The sequence below is a fragment of the Ambystoma mexicanum genome, chromosome 1p (assembly GCF_040938575.1).
Source record: "Ambystoma mexicanum isolate Mex_15411 chromosome 1p, UKY_AmexF1_1, whole genome shotgun sequence".
Taxonomy (NCBI): domain Eukaryota; kingdom Metazoa; phylum Chordata; class Amphibia; order Caudata; family Ambystomatidae; genus Ambystoma; species Ambystoma mexicanum.
Genome location: NC_090921.1, coordinates 640,351,961 through 640,368,503, shown reverse-complemented (window position 1 = coordinate 640,368,503; position 16,543 = coordinate 640,351,961). Strand labels below are relative to the sequence as shown.

Sequence of the window (16,543 nt, the reverse complement as noted above, 5' to 3'; positions counted from 1 at the left end):
GGTGGTTACGGATGCAGAGCCACACTCCACAACATCTGATCCTGTTCCTGGGCCAGCAGATCAGAGGGGGAATGCAGTCCTGCAGCCTCAGGCAGTGCCGACACAGCAAGGCACAGTTCGCCTTGCCCCAGACAGGTGTGGAGCCCGCCAACGCGGTGGCCGTACGCCACCAGGCAATACCGCATGGGAGAAATCCATATACGGTATGGCAAACCAACAGGCAGCAGCATCTGAGATGATGGCTCAAGCTATGGAGAGGGTGGCCACTTCCATTGTCCCCCCAGAAAGGCAGATGGAGCAATTACAGCAGGCAACAGACTCCATTTGCCGATCACTCAGGGAGGACATGTTGGCGTCCAACAGGGACAGACGGGCGGCCCTGGGCACTCTGCGGAAAGCCATTTCTTTAGAGTCCCAGGGCCAGAGGGAAGCCCTGAGGGTAGAAGTCCATCACCTCAGGCAGACTCTTGTGGACCTTGAGGCTTCCACTGTCACGAGGACAGAACAGCTGCTGGAGCGGGTCACACGTATGCTCTCAGCAGAGATGCAGGCAACTCGGGAGGAGGTCCGGGCATCACGTCAGGTGGTGTATGGGGATCTCCGCACCATATTCCTCCAGAACGAGACCTTCCACACCCGCATGCTTGCTGCCATGGAGGACCAGACTAGGGCTTTGCGTGGGCTGCCTCCCATAGCACCACCACCTCCTGTGGCGGCAGCAGCACAGGGTGATGAGAGCGACCACAGCGATTCTGAATCTCTCACGATAGCGTAGCCGTGCAGGCCATGAGCCCATGGAGGTGTATTTTTTCGCAACATCCACACAGGTGGCTGTTGGTGTGCACCCTGTCCTCGGATCTCCTGGGTGGCCTCCCCCACCCCCTCTGGCCCCCACATGGCCATTTTTGATTTTTGGTTTTTGATTTTTGAGTTTTTGTTACAGTGTGTTGCCTTGTGTGGCTTCCGTGGGCATCCACTGTATTCCGGCTGGGCACATGCAGGCTTGTCCTGAGTTTGGGTTAGATGCTTGGGTTCGTGAGACACACACCCCTCCTGCTTCCCGTTTCCATGGGCTTGCAAAGGGTGTGCCCAAGTGACAGTGACTTACACAGTGACGTTGGACTCCCATGACATGTGTGGGCAGTCTGTAGTCAATACTGTGTATACATTCCTAGTGCATATTGTTGTAGTATTATACACTGCATGGTGTATTGATGTGTGCTTGTGCATCCATGTCTCCCTCCTAATTTGCAGGTTCATTCCTCATGTCTTCACAAGGCCATCTACTTTGGAGATGGAGTTCATGTTGTAAGAAGTGCACTTCCAGATTTGCGTGGCACCAACACTGTACAGTTGGAAGTGGTCGATGTGCTAGCATCACCAGGTTGTAAGACTATGTATCCTTTAACTTAGTACTGTCATGTGAATGCTATGTTTGGGGTTGGCTAGCTGCATTGTATTGTGGTATGTCTTTGGTCATGTGTGTTGTCAGTTCTACATTAATGGGAGCATATTGTGTGTGGCCATTTTCCATTCGGGACACTGTACTTTGTGACACTTGTGTCATGTTTTGGGGATTCCTTTGTTTGCTCTCACATAGCATGACATGCCATGGTGTGTTGGGTGGCGGTGCTGGGGACGTGTTGGGTGACATGGCACTGTTGTCATGTTGTATCTTGCAAGGGGGTAATGATTTTGGCAGCATAGAAGTGTGTCTTTTGATGACACAGCATTGGTGGTGTTTGTGTAGGTAGGGATGCACACAATGGAACACTTCCAGGTGAACAATCTCAGGCTGGTATAGTTGTGACAGTTGACTGTCACTTGACTCATCATCATTGATAGTCAGCTGGTATGAGCCAGGGCTGTGTGCACTCTACAGGGGTGTGATTTTAGGTGAAGTAATTAGCCACCAGCTGCGTACGGGCTGCCTCACCCCATGCCCTTTCCCCTCCCATGCGCAGCGGGCGTGCATGTGGTTGGGGATGTGGGGGCACCACCATGTCCACGGGCAGGCCCCGACGTGTTGCAACGTTGTGCAGGACACATGCTGCCACTATGATCCTGCACACTGCTGGGGGAGCGTATAACAGCTGCCCGCCAGAACGGTCAAGGGAGCGAAAGCGTGACTTGAGCACTCCGAATGTGCGCTCCACTATGCCCTGGGTTGCAATATGGGCTGTGTTGTATCTTACCTTGGGTGGCGTGGTGGGGTTCCGAATTGGCGTCATCATGTGGGTGCTCAGAGGGTAGGCACTGTCCCCTGGGGAGGTGGTGATGGGTATCATTAGTGGGATTGTGACATTACTCAGTATCTGACATGCATGCATGTGCTGTGGCATTTATACTCACCGATCAGCCATGTATCGCCATGCCGCCCAGCTTCTAGGTCCCGGTTTAGGGTTGACATTCTGTAAATGAAACTGTCGTGGGTGGACCCTGGATAGTTGGCATATACTGAGGTGATGATTCCCTTGGCATCACATACTACCTGGACGTTGATGAAATGCCAGTGCTTGCGGTTTCTATAGATGTGCTCAGATGCCCTGGGGGGACGTAGAGCCACATGGGTGCAGTCAATGGCACCTAGCACTTTGGGGAAGTGTGCCACCCCGTGAAAATCCTGGACGACAGCCTGCCTTTCTGCAGGTGTTCTGGGCAGGTATATGTGCCTGCGTACTGATGGGCGTGCAGTCATGATGGCCAAGACCTGGTGTAGGCAGCGTGACTGCGTGGCCTGTGACACCCCCCCACTATGGCACTTGTCCGCTGAAATGATCCAGTTGCCAAGAAGTGCAGTACATTAAGGACCTTCTCCAGGGGGCTGAGTGCTTGGGAGCAGAGGGTGGGTGATGTGAGGTCATCCTCCCACTCACTGACCAGGTCGAGTATTATGTGAGGTGGAAACCTGTACCTCCCATACACGTGGTCATCAGGCATCCCAAAAAGGCTGGTTCTGGGTGTAAAAATTCTGGCACTGACTATCCTCCTCCTCCTGCGGTATCCCACGGCCACTGCTGCTAGGAACGGTATATTCATCCTGGCGTCTGAGCTTGTTTGTTTTTTGCACGCACTTTTATGCTGCGCGGGTCGACGTATGCCTGCTTCCTGCTGGCATACGTGTTTCCGGATTAGCGCGTCTTTTTTGGCATGTGCGTGTGGGCGTTCCGCGCATTTGCCTCCTGTACTTCCACGCCCACCACAGTAATACACGTACCCCGCTCGCCCAGGCCCAATCGCATGTAAAACTTCGTACGAGCCCCTGAAGTATATGTACCCCGCTCGCCCAGGCCCAATAGCGTGTAAAACTTCCCGCGAGCCCCTGAAGTACACGTACCCCGCTCGCCCAGGCCCAATCACGTGTAAAACTTCCCGCGAGCCCCTGACGTACACGTACCCCGCTCGCCCAGGCCCAATCGCGTGTAAAACTTCCCGCGAGCCCCTGAAGTACACGTACGCCGCTCGCCCAGGCCCAATTGCGTGTAAAACTTCCCGCGAGCCCCTGAAGTACACGTACCCCGCTCGCCCAGGCCCAATCGCGTGTAAAACTTCCCGCGAGCCCCTGAAGTACACGTACCCCGCTCGCCCAGGCCCAATCGCATGTAAATCTTCCCGCGAGCCCCTGAAGTACACGTACCCCGCTCGCCCAGGCCCAATCGCGTGTAAAACTTGCCACGAGCCCCTGAAGTACACGTACCCCGTTCGCCCAGGCCCAATCGCGTGTGAAACTTCCCGCGCACCCCCGAAATACACACTATTTTTGACACAGCGGGTGTCCGTGTTTGTCGTGTACCACTTTGCACGTCATTTGTCCTAGAGGGCCACAGTATGGGACATTCATTAGAGCTGTATATACGGCTTTTTGTTAGCGCACATTTATTTAATGCACAGGGACGCTACCGCCTGCCTTCGTGTGGCGGACATGTGTTGATGTACATAGTTGACTTTTGGTTTGTGTCATGGGATCGCCATTTCACTGCTCTGGGTGGGGTGCAAGGGGACATGAGTGGGACATGAGTGGGGGCCTGCTGGCAGGTGCCCCTCAGTGCTGGGGGGTGGGGGTGCTGGGGGACATGAGTGGGGGCCTGCTGGCAGGTGCCCTGCACTGCTGGAGGGTGGGGGTGCTGGGGGACATGAGTGGGGGCCTGCTGGCAGATGCCCTGCACTGCTGGGGGGTGGGGGTGCAAGGGGACATGACTGGGACATGAGTGGGGGCCTGCTGGCAGGTGCCCTGCACTGCTGGGGGGTGGGGGTGCAAGGGGACATGAATGGGGGCCTGCTGGCAGGTGCCCTGCACTGCTGGGGGGTGGGGGTGCAAGGGGACATGAGTGGGGGCCTGCTGGCAGGTGCCCTGCACTGCTGGGGGGTGGGGTGAAAGGGGACATGAGTGGGGGCCTGCTGGCAGGTGCCCTGCACTGCTGGGGGGTGGGGGTGCTGGGGGACATGAGTGGGGGCCTGCTGGCAGGTGCCCTGCACTGCTGGGGGGTGCTGGGGGACATGAGTGGGGGCCTGCTGGCAGCTGCCCTGCACTGCTGGGGGGTGGGGCTGCAAGGGGACATGAGTGGGGGCCTGCTGGCTGGTGCCCTGCACTGCTGGGGGGTGGGGGTGCAAGAGGACATGAGTGGGACATGAGTGGGACATGAGTGGGGGCCTGCTGGCAGGTGCCCCTCAGTGCTGGTGGGTGGGGGTCCTGGGGGACATGAATGGGGGCCTGCTGGCAGGTGCCCTGCACTGCTGGTGAGTGGGGGTGCAGGGGTACATGAGTGGGGGCCTGCTGGCAGGTGCCCTGCACTGCTGGGGGTGCAAGGGGATATGAGTGGGGGCCTGCTGGCAGGTGCCCTGCACTGCTGGGGGGTGGGGGTGCTGGGGGACATGAGTGGGGGCCTGCTGGCAGGTGCCCTGCACTGCTGGGGGGTGGGGGTGCAAGGGGACATGAGTGGGGGCCTGCTGGCAGGTGCCCTGCACTGCTGGGGGTTGGGGGTGCAAGGGGACATGAGTGGGGGCCTGCTGGCAGGTGCCCTGCACTGCTGGGGGGTGGGGGTCGAAGGGGACATGAGTGGGGGCCTGCTGGCAGGTGCCCTGGACTGCTGGGGGTGGGGGTGCAAGGGGACATGAGTGGGGGCCTGCTGGCAGCTGCCCTTCACTGCTGGGGGGTGGGGGTGCAAGGGGACATGAGTGGGGGCCTGCTGGCAGGTGCTCAGCACTGCTGGGGATGGGGATGCAAGGGGACATGAGTGGGGGCCTGCTGGCAGGTGCCCTTCACTGCTGGGGGGTGGGGGTGCAAGGGGACATGAGTGGGGGCCTGCTGGCAGGTGCCCTGCACTGCTGGAGGGGTGGGGGTGCTGGGGGACATGAGTAGGGGCCTGCTGACAGGTGCCCTGCACTGCTGGGGGGTGGGGGTGCTGGGGGACATGAGTGGGGGCCTGCTGGCAGGTGCCCTGCACTGCTGGGGGGTGGGGCTGCAAGGGGACATGAGTGGGGGCCAATTGCGTGTGAAACTTCCCGCGCACCCCAGATTTACACGTACCCAGGCCAATCGCGTGTGAAACTTCACGCGAACCCCAGAAATACACGCACCCCACGCGCACAGGGCCTATCGTGTGTGAGACTTCCCGTGAACCCGAGATTCACACGTACCCAGGCCAATTGCGTGTGCAACTTCACGCGAACCCCAGGAATACACGCACCCCACTCGCACAGGGCCTATCGCATTTGAAACTTCCCGCAAACCACTGGAATACACATATCCCGCTCCCCCAGGCACGATCGCGTGTAGAACTTCACGCGCACCCCTGAAATGCACGTACCCCGCTCCCCCAGGCCCGATCGCGTGTAAAACTTCCCGCGCACACACGAAATACACGCACAAGCTAATTTTTCACACAGCGGGTGTCGCTGTTTGTCGCGTACCCCTTTGCGCGTCATTTGTCCTAGGGGGCCACAGTATGGGACATTCATCAGAGCTGTATATTCGTGCTTTTTGTTAGCGCACATGTTGGCGCACATTTTTTTCCAGCGCAGGGACGCTACCGCCTGCCTTCGTGTGGCGGACGCGTTTGGGTCAGTGCGCGTCTTTTCCCGTGCGCTGGTTTGCCCTATTCGATTCCATGAATACGTGTTGTAGGCGAGCATGTGGACGTTCCGCGCACTTGCCTCCTGTACTTCCCCCGTGACGCCCACATTTTCACAAGTTGTTCCCCATTCCGAGTGTTACGCCCCGTGTTCCGCCTACTTTTGTTATGTGCGCTTTCGCTGTGGCCTTAGCGCACGCCGTTAGATGACCGGTGCGCCGGCGTGCGCCGCGCACTTTTTAAGCGCACATCTCTGATTTTACTCGCACACGGACTTCCATGAATAGATGTGCGCTGGTTTCCCTGCGATATTCGCACTTGCACTGCGATTTTCGCTCTTTCACTGCGAATCGCACGTTTTCGCACACTTGCGCCAAAATTTTCGGCGCACATTAATTCCATGCATCGGCCTGTAAGTATGTATGTATGTATTTCTTAAATTATAGTGATTTACTTATTCACCATAGCCTAATATGAAGCTAACTAGAATACCAGAGAAGTACTGTCTGGCTATACGTACTGTTTAGCACTCAAGCAAATAACCATCTCTTGGGCCCACAGATACGCGAACGCGCGCACGCACAGACACACGCACACACACACTGTCATACTGTTGCTCTTTCTTGTGTTGCACAAACACGTAAATGCTAGCACAATGGACACTACGTTCAAACTCTTTCAGCCGGCTTCACAAAGATAGCTGCATGTGTACATTGGGATAGGAGACAGATAGATTTAAATGTGGTGGTAGGTTACACAACTGAACATGCTATTTGCAAAGAACCACATCCAAGACATGAGCAATGTACACTGATTGGAACTTATATATGAAATTGATTGTGTCCTCTGAGAAAACACACGTACCTTTGAAAATTGGGCTCACACAATAGTTTTTCCTTGACATAGGCACCCGTTTTTACAGCAATCAGTGCACTTTGCGGCAATTATTGTATAATTTACGTATAGAGCACTCGGCTGTATGCTGGTCGCGCAGTTAAGAGGAATATATTATCGTGAAAGATTTCTGGATACCCATGTAAGTTAGTTGGGCAGTGCACACAAGTGTTTGTATAGCTCACAACCGACACTCTCTGAGATAGCTTTGAAGATTTACAACTGTGTCAGACAGGCGTGCTTAACTCATAAAACAAATGTATGGAGGTGATCTAGACCTCGCTACTTTTGGGAATCATGTTACGTTGTGAAAATTGTGCAACTTACATTTGTAAATTATTTTTTTTTCTAGGCGGAAATCCCAATTATTCCTGGGTCCTTCATGAAAATATTTAGTTTAAGCATCTACTTTCAGAAGCTGTCCATCTTTCGGGTAAATTGCCTTTAACACTTTGTCAATCATTTCGAATTACATTCGGAATGATGGAAGTTTATTCTGAGCAGGTGTAATGCTTCTAGGACAGTTCCCCACAGGCCATTTTGACGTTTCCCGGGTCCGGCTTTGGTGCTGTCCTTTACGTGGGACCCTTGCTCCCCCACCCTCCTCTCTCATGTGCCCGTTACCCCTGCAACCCACGGATGTACTGCACCCTAATTCCCCAGCCAACTCCCCTGTCACATGCAGGTGACACCCCCACCAAACACCAGTCAATCACCGGACCCTGTTTCTTCTGCACTAGCCGCATCAGATCTCAACGTTCCTCCAGGGATGTCGTCCCTTGCTACCCCTTTAAATGTAAGCTCATGGGCTATGGCCAGCACCATGTGGCTCTTTGTTTCTGGAGTGGTTGGGTTTCTTGTTCAGTTGTGATAGTTTGTATTGAATACTTTATTTACCTACACTTATTTTGCTTAAACCATTGAACAATTTTGTGTAGCTCTCCTGCTCACTGATACAACACACCTGCTGTCACTTTTTGTATGTTATTTATAAAATTTAGTTTAGCTGTTTTCCTGTCTGAAGGAGCATTTGTGCAATTGAAGAACATGCCTGCAAATTCTAGAAACTCAATACACGCTCTATTTATCATTCCAGATTGTTGTGGCAGTCTAGTGAGCATCACCTCCAAAGAGACATATTTTACAAGCCTACGACAGTCGCATTCAGACTGTGATGTCTCTACAATGAATCATGCATCCACCACTGATTATGAACTGCTGCTGTCACCAACCCTCCTCGATGATCCTGCCAACAGCATGGGGATGGATGCTGAACAAAAGACAGTCTTTGCACTGGTGATATTACTGATGGTGTTTCTGGTGATCCTGATGGTGCGGTGCGTCCGAATCTTGCTGGATCCCTACAGCCGAATGCCCGCATCTTCATGGACAGATCACAAAGAGGGGTTGGAGAGAGGGCAGTTTGACTATGCGTTGGTGTAAACTTGTATCTTCCAACCAATGCCATAAGAGGAAGAAGGTGCTTTGGGAGTCTCTTGATGGAACATGTGTGTGGGCCTATAGAGAGTGACCCAACACCTGTGCAGTATTAGCCTAACGTGTTGAGTGGTGTTGCTTGGTAAAGGATTAGGAATGCCACTTTAAATCAAGTCATAAAGCTCTGGGGTAAAATATGATTAGGTTCCATTTTAAAAACATGCTAATTCCCACTGCCCTGATCCAGTGATATCTAGGTGGAAATTGGCTTTTACCACTTACCTCTGTCTCAAACACGGCTGATCATTTCCGAAATTGAAAATGTGGACATGTGTAAGGGATCTGTCTGTTGGTCTTCATGAGATTAATCTTAAAACTGAATTTCATAAAAGATTGCCACATGTAATTGCACTTAATTCTTGCATGACTCGAGAGACAGCTCAAAGCCTTCTCCAGATTCCAAGCAAAGTTTGCCTTTGCACTCGGCAGCTTGATGCTGACCTAAAATGTGGCGATCAGACGTGGAGACAAAATGGTGTATGAGACAGCTGACCCACCTGTAAGTTTGGATGCCTTTAAAATTTGAGATCATTCCGGGCCTAGTTTAGCAGAAGGCCCTTATTGTATTCTTTTCTAGATTTATGGTTCTCTTTTCTATGTAGACTTTGTTTCGTTGAAGGTTTCAAAGTGGGAAAACGTGTGAAGATCTTTCGGGTGAATTGGAGCACTACAGAAGCTCCAGCCATGGTGACAGCTGTCAGCAGTTCTTCGCTGGCAGTAATAGGCTATTGTGTCCTATTAGTGATCTCAGGTTTTTTTTGGGTGTTGATGTTCTCTTGACTACATCGACATTTAAATCCCCTATATTTAAGGATTCAGACCCAGTGGCCTTCAGTGTCCTGATTGTAGGAGCTGAAGAATTCCTTATTTATGTATTTATTTTGTTTATTGAGCATTTGTTAGATGCCTAAACAACCCAATGGTGTTTCCAGGCGCTACAAGACAAAAGTGGGAAGGGAGCAAGGAGTAATAAACAACAGCAAAAAAACAGTACATAATCAAACAATCATGGTCCTACTAGGCCTTGTGACACTCAGACATGCAAGTGCAGTGACAAAAGGCACAGAGGCGAGGGAAGGGAGGTGGGAGTGAGAAGTTGAGGGCAAGTGCTAGAGTGAGCCCAGGAGGGGAAGTGCACAGGGTACCAGAGGGGGGACCACTGGCTAAGTGCGAAGGCGGGGGTGTTCTGGAGGGGTGCACCTCCACCCGGCTGATGGCCCAGAGGCAAGTGATGATGGGGCGGGGGGTTGCTGGTGTCGACTGGGCAGGGAGCTTGGTAAACTGTGGGACTCATGAAGGACCAGGCCGGCAGTCTCAGCGGCAGTGGGGTGGTTAGCAGGCGAGGGTGAGAGGAAAGGAGGTAGTGAAGAGATGCAATGCAATGTGTTATGTAACCGTCTGCTTAGATGTTCTCATTCAACAAGTGGTATTTGCCCTGAATTGGCAGAGGGTATTTCAAGTGGAGTTAGCCAAACTATTGAATACACTTTCACAAGACATGAAGCAATGACAAAACTCATCATATAGCATTACTTACTTTTAGTGGGATCCATACAAGAACCATACAAGAATGTCATATGGCAACAGAATTTGGTTTCATGAGCCATTTGAAATCTGCTGCTTGGATTTACGGTAAGAAAGTGCAGATTAATTGCTTGGATGCAATGCACTGTTAATTCATTGCCATGTTTCATGTGATAAGTATCTTCACACTTCCTGTAACAAATTGTGTCTTGCACACTGAAACTGAATGATGTAAGCTTGATAATGAGAGGCGGCTCTGGTTCTACTTGAGATCTACTCTATGCAACTGGAACACTGAAAAGTGCACTGCTGATCTGCTAAGCATGCTCGTCAGCTGGTACTCTATGCCACTGGCACACTGTTAAGTGCACTGCCGATCTGCAGAGCATGCTCGTCAGCTGATACTCTATTCCACGTGCACACTGTAAAGCGCACTGCCGATCTGCTAAGCATGCTCGTCAGCTGGTACTCTATGCCACTGGCACACAGTAAAGCTCACTGCCGATCTGCTAAGCATGCTCGTCAGCTGGTACTCTATGCCACTGGCACACTCAAAAGTGCACTGCCGATCTGCTAAGCATGCTCATCAGCTGATACTCTATTCCACAGGCATGCTGTCAAGTGCACTGCCGATCTGCTAGGCATGCTCGTCAGCTGGTACTCTATGCCACTGGCAATCTGTAAAGTGCACTGCCGATCTGCTAAGCATGCTGTTCAGCTGGTACTCTATGCCACTGGCACACAGTAAAGTGCACTGCCGATCTGCTAAGCATGCTCATCAGCTGATACTCTATTCCACGGGCACACTGTAAAGTGCACTGCCGATCTGCTAGGCATGCTCGTCAGCTGGTACTCTATTCCGCTGGCACACTGTAATGTGCACTGCCGATCAGCTGAGCATGCTGTTCAGCTGGTACTCTAGGCCACTGTCACACTGTAAAGTGCACTGCCGATCTTCTAAGCATGCTCGTCAGCTGGTACTCTATGCTACGGGCACACTGAAAAGTGCACTGCCGATCTGCTAAGCATGCTCGTCAGCTGATACTCTATGCTACGGGCACACTGTAAAGTGCACTGCCGATCTGCTGAGCATGCTGGTCAGCTGGTACTCTATGCCACTGTCACACTGTAAAGTGCACTGCCGATCTTCTAAGCATGCTCGTCAGCTGGTACTCTATGCTACGGGCACACTGAAAAGTGCACTGCTGATCTGCTAGGCATGCTTGTCAGCTGATGCTCTATGCTACGGGCGCACTGTAAAGTGCACTGCCGATCTGCTAGGCATGCTTGTCAGCTGATGCTCTATGCCACTGTCACACTGTAAAGTGCACTGCCATCCGATCATGGATTGTTTAAGGTAGAGTCTCCTTTCATGGAAATGTTGCAAGCTGTATGTCACAAGCATCAAGACATGCCTTCTACTCTCTTGTGTGACCCAAGCCTTGTCATGCTCTACACCAGTCTCATATGTACCACGCCTGTCCCACTTAGCTGACTCTATATCTGTACATGCATACTCATCAGCTAGAACATATTCTACAGTGGCTACCACATGTCTGTCACATAACCTGATGTGTTCATTAAAGGTATTCTTTTAGAACAGATGAGTGCCACATTGTATTGTAAGGAATGTCCACTACCATGGACTGGTTTATTCATTTGAAAAATTTCAGATAGCCCGGGCAGCTACAGTAGAGCATTAGAAGGGTCAATCTATGTGGTGAAAAGGACAAACACATACTGCCACAATCCATTTGAGGGTAGAAAGTTGTTGTAGCCTAGAATGGTGGTGTGGCCAAACCCTGCAATGAGGCTACAGTTGAAAAGTCCACCTGAGCCTGCAAAGGTGTCACTAACCTTGGTTGCGGCATAGCTTTCAGTGCTCTCACAACCTAGAATGTTGCCAACACCCAGTTTGATCTTATAGCTTCCATGGTGTCAAAGGTTAAAGCGGTCACATTCTAGAACAGTGCAAATGTCTGAAATGATGGCATAGTTAAAATGGTACTACAGTCTAGAATAGTGCCAGAGCCTAGATTTATGTCATTCTGGAGTGGTAGCACAGCCAACAATGAGGTCAGTGCCGACAATGGCATCACATCCTAGAATAGTGTCACTGCGTACACTGATATTACAGCGAACAATGAAGCCCCAGCCTGCACTTGACGTCACAGCTTAGAAACTATAATAAACCTTGTATGGATCATCAAACTACAACTTTTCATTGATGTAAATCGAGACCCCCAGTCAAAGAAAATGGGCTACACATTATTTGTGTATATACAGGACTGTGGTATGGTTTAAGTCTGGTTCTGCTGCCCTATCTACTAAGAGGTTTTCAAAACTGCACATTCCCTTGGTTGTGCAAGTGAACAGTGGATTGAAAAGGGAACATAACACATCTGCATCATGTAACCAGTGCTTTACCTGTTAGTTAAGCAGCCAATTTAGCTATCTGTGTCCGGCCCGCAGGACACAGGTGTCTGTCCCTGAGAGATGGATTCTGACCTTCATCCTTCCAACGCAAATACATTGCGTACAGTTGAGTGGGGTAATAATGACACATATTCCTACTATTACAGAACTCAAAAATAGGAGGTATCTGGCATAAAATCCTCTATAAAAACGTGATATTCTAGTATGTGAGTCCCAGACATGAGTACAGCACAAGGTCGAATCTTTGGAGCTCGCTGAAACTGACATTAGGAAAGACCTTTGACACTAGAAGCACAGAGTCCTATGTTCAGCATCGGGTAGTGAAAGGTAATTAAGAAAGTAGCCCAGTGCGAGGATAGAAAACAGAAGTTGAAGATACATCAGCCACCAACCCATTTATAGATTTAATTGTTTGCTCTCCAATCATAGAACAAATTGTCTGCTATTCCATACTGTACAACATACATGCCAGCACTTGGCAGCACCCAAGAGGAAAATGTTGGTACAGAAGGAGACGTGTCTTTGCCAATGACTGTTCTGTGTGGACAGTTAACTGGGTGCAGGTATTTAATGTAAAGAGAAGTAGGACAAGACTGTTCAGATCAGCTGTCCACCCTACTGTGTAGCCATTTTGGAAGGTCTGGTTTCCTCATACATTCTACAGAGACAAGATATTATGAGGACAGTAAATAAAAAATATGTTGATGAGCAACGCTATTCCAAGATGTCCGCCTCTCTCATAAGTCTTACACTGGGTGTAGATACTGAGTTAGAGCGACTAGAGCACACGTTTACCAAGACCCCAGCAGACCGTGATAGCCACAAAGGATCCTTGGGGTGGGTCCTTAATTTCTGGGGTCTGCTACCAAAATTAAGGAGATGCGTCAGGAATGGCAGCAACAGTGCAGGGTACAAGTAGACGAGAAAGCACTGAAAGGGTGATTGATATTACGGCCTGATCACAGGGGGTGGAGGGTGAACGTAAGGGATCCTTGAGCCAAGCAGCCAGCACATGGAAGAATAGAGCGTGACTAAAGGAGGGATCGAGAGTGGAAATGGGACCCACCAACTATCATGAAAAAAGTATGTCTGTACAAACTAGGTCCGAACACAGGGGGAGAATTGGGTGGAAGTATAGTATGAGAAACAGGAGACCTGAGCACTCATGCTTGTTTCACACTTGGAAATAATTGGAGGGCTGATTGCGGATCAAACACAACCTGTTAAGTACCCCCACTGAGGAGTGGGGTTTTGCAATTGTAAAAAGTGTAATTAAGTAGCTCTGGAGGTAAAGCATCTTCTACACGGTTACATGTGAATTCAACGAATCAAAAAATAGTGAATGAAATAATACCGAAAAAGAATTATATTTGTTTTTCATTTTTAAATTGGGGGGCCCACCCACTCAAGCACCCCATTTCCCCATGTTTTTATCCCCACCCCCCACACTTTATAACCCCTTATCCCCACCCACCATATATTTATTTTTCGTAGTTTTTTCGGTATTATCTCATTCGTTTTCTTTTCTCATTCGTTAACACAACCTGTTAAGTACCGCCATTAAGGAGTGGGGCTTCGCATTTGGAAAAAGTACAAGAAAGTAGCTCTAGAGATAAAGCGTATCCTACACGGTTACATGTGATTTCAACGAATCAAAAAATAGTGAATGAAATAATACAGAGACACATTTGTTTATTGGGGGACCCACCCACCATTTCCATGTGTTTTTAACCCCACCCCCCACACTTTATAAGCCATTATCACTACCCTACATATATATATTTTTAGTTGTTTTTTCGGTATTATTTCATTCCTTTTCTTTTACGATATAATCACTGCATACCCTTCTACACAGCATGCGTCCAAAGTTGTATTTTATTGCAAAATGGAAAGCTTTTGTGGGGTTCACCTGCTCACTCATTCGGCCTGCCTTGTGTCACTTTTATTTTCATTCTTATGATACCTGACAGAGCATTTGAGCAATTTCAAATCTGTCTAAAAGCCCTGTTACCTAAAATCACTCATTCTACTTCATGTGTATCATTTCAGGGTTTTTCAGGAATCTAGCAAGCATCCCTTACCGAGTGGCACATTTTAGAAATCGATGCTCAGTCGGAGTCAGGCTGTGATGCCTCTACAATGACTAACACATCCACAACTGATCATCACCTTCTGCCGTCTTCAAACCTGCTGGACGATCCCACCAACAGCATGGGGATGGATGCTGAACAAAAGACAGTATTTGCGCTGGTGATATTACTGATGGTTTTTCTTGTGATTTTGATGGTCCGCTGCGTTCGTATCTTGGTGGACCCCTACAGCAAAATGCCTGCCTCTTCATGGACAGACCACAAGGAAGGGTTGGACAGAGGGCAGTTTGACAATGCATTAGTATAAACGTATATCTACAGTCAAATGCCATGAGAGAGTGAAGCTGTTTTGGGAGTCTCTTCGAGCAGCATGAGTGTGGGCCTCGTGTGTGCTGGCCAATGCCTTTGGAGCACATTCATAACGTGCTCAGCAGTGTTGCGTGTGATACGATTGGCAGGCCCCTTAAGATCTAGTCATCTGTGGTTACAGTATTGTCTCGTTCAATTAAAAAATACACTTTGTGTCACTACTCTGACCCAGTGATATCTGGATGGAAGTTGCTTCTTACCACTAACTCTGCCTCATCCTTGGCTGGTCAGGAGTGGTCAGCCGCTGTAATCCATTATGGGCCTTCTTTTGTTATCTACATGAGAAATATCCTAAAACTACTTTGCAAACGAGTGCCACAAGAAATTGCAGCCAACACCTGCTTGGCTCAATAGGCAGCTGACAGCTGTCTCCCACCGGCCAAACGCCAAACAAAGTTTGCCTTTGCAGCGTACAGCTTGATGCTGCCCCGAAATGTAGCGGTCAGACGTGGAGACAAAATGGTGTCAGAGACCGCTCACCCGCCTTTAAGTTCGGATGCCTTTAGAAATTGACAACATTCCAGGCCTAGCATAGCATAAGGCCCTTATTGTATTGTTTTCTAGATTTACGATTTCTCTTTTGTATGTGGATTTGTTTGTGACTTTGGTAATTTGAGATGGAGACTATATGTGACGATCTTCTGGATGAATGGGAGCGCTACCGTCGCTGTGGTCACACTGATAACTTCTTCACTACCAGTAGTAGGAAATTGTGTCTTATTGGATTTCTCAGGTTTCTTGGCGTTGTTCAGTTTTCCTTCTCTACAGTAAATCTTGTGAGTGACTGTAAAATGTGCTATATTTAAGGATTCAGCTACAGTGTCTGCTTGTGTCCTGTTTGTAAGTGTTGACGCAGTATGCAATGTGTGATGTGGACTTTTGCTTAGACTTCTTCTCCTACAAGGAGTCGTATTTGCCCTTCATTCGCATAATGTACTTCAAGGAGTCAGTTAAGCAGTGAAAGGTTAATTGGCAAGATTAACACCGAGCATTGACATAAAACCCTAAAAGCAGGATCACTGACTTTTAGCATGATCCATAGGGCAATGGAACCTCGGTGCAGACCAGACTGCTGTCTACTATAAGCAGCATATTGTATAGGAGTGGCTAGCTCATGGGAAAACGAAATTCTCCTAGGGACTTATGGGCAGCTATGAATGAAATGCATTGATGTCAATTGTCGTGGATTCCAATGGGCTTTTAAATAGTAGAACCTGTCGCTATAGCTTGCTCGACATGTTGGTTTATTGAGCAATCGGGTCTCTAATTGTTGGATTGACATTAGGAAAGTGAAATGCACTGTTTGAATTTAATCTACTTGTAATGTGTTGCAAGTGATATTACATGTTATATCATATGTGTATGTTATCTGCACACTTCCTGAAATAAAGTGTATCCTGCATACTGGAACTCATGTAAGCTTCAAAATAGGTGTTAGCTCTGATTATTGTTCATTACTGTATTGCTCACTGCTTTGGGCTTTAACTTTATTATCATGCTGGCAGCTGGAGTCATTCAGCTGTTGTGCATGCTACCAAGCACAAACTGGTCTGCATGCAAACAGGACAAAAGAATTGCAAGCATGAAGAGTAAACGATTTCCATGGGAGCATGTGATGAGCCAGTCCCCTTTCCATAACAAGAGGGATGATGCAATGCCAGG

General features: G+C 49.5%; 1 protein-coding gene across 4 annotated transcripts in view; it reads left to right on the top strand.

Moving 5' to 3' along the window:
* CTXN1 (cortexin 1) overlaps nucleotides 1–16,291 on the top strand; it is a 126,828-nt gene extending 110,537 nt beyond the window's left edge. Inside the window, exons 2-5 of one of the 4 annotated variants that reach the window (XR_011303983.1) lie at nucleotides 7,318–7,398; nucleotides 8,062–8,445; nucleotides 10,006–10,094; nucleotides 14,472–16,291. Coding sequence is in view for 1 of the 4 variants with exons in the window: in XM_069649677.1 (XP_069505778.1) it covers nucleotides 8,151–8,408 (258 nt within the window). In the remaining 3 variants the exon portion in view is untranslated. Of the gene's footprint in view, nucleotides 1–7,317; nucleotides 7,399–8,061; nucleotides 8,962–10,005; nucleotides 10,095–14,471 lie in introns of all 4 variants that reach the window. The other 3 variants (XR_011303981.1, XR_011303982.1, XM_069649677.1) reach the window with 3 other exon arrangements.
* The last annotated feature ends 252 nt before the right edge of the window (nucleotides 16,292–16,543 follow it).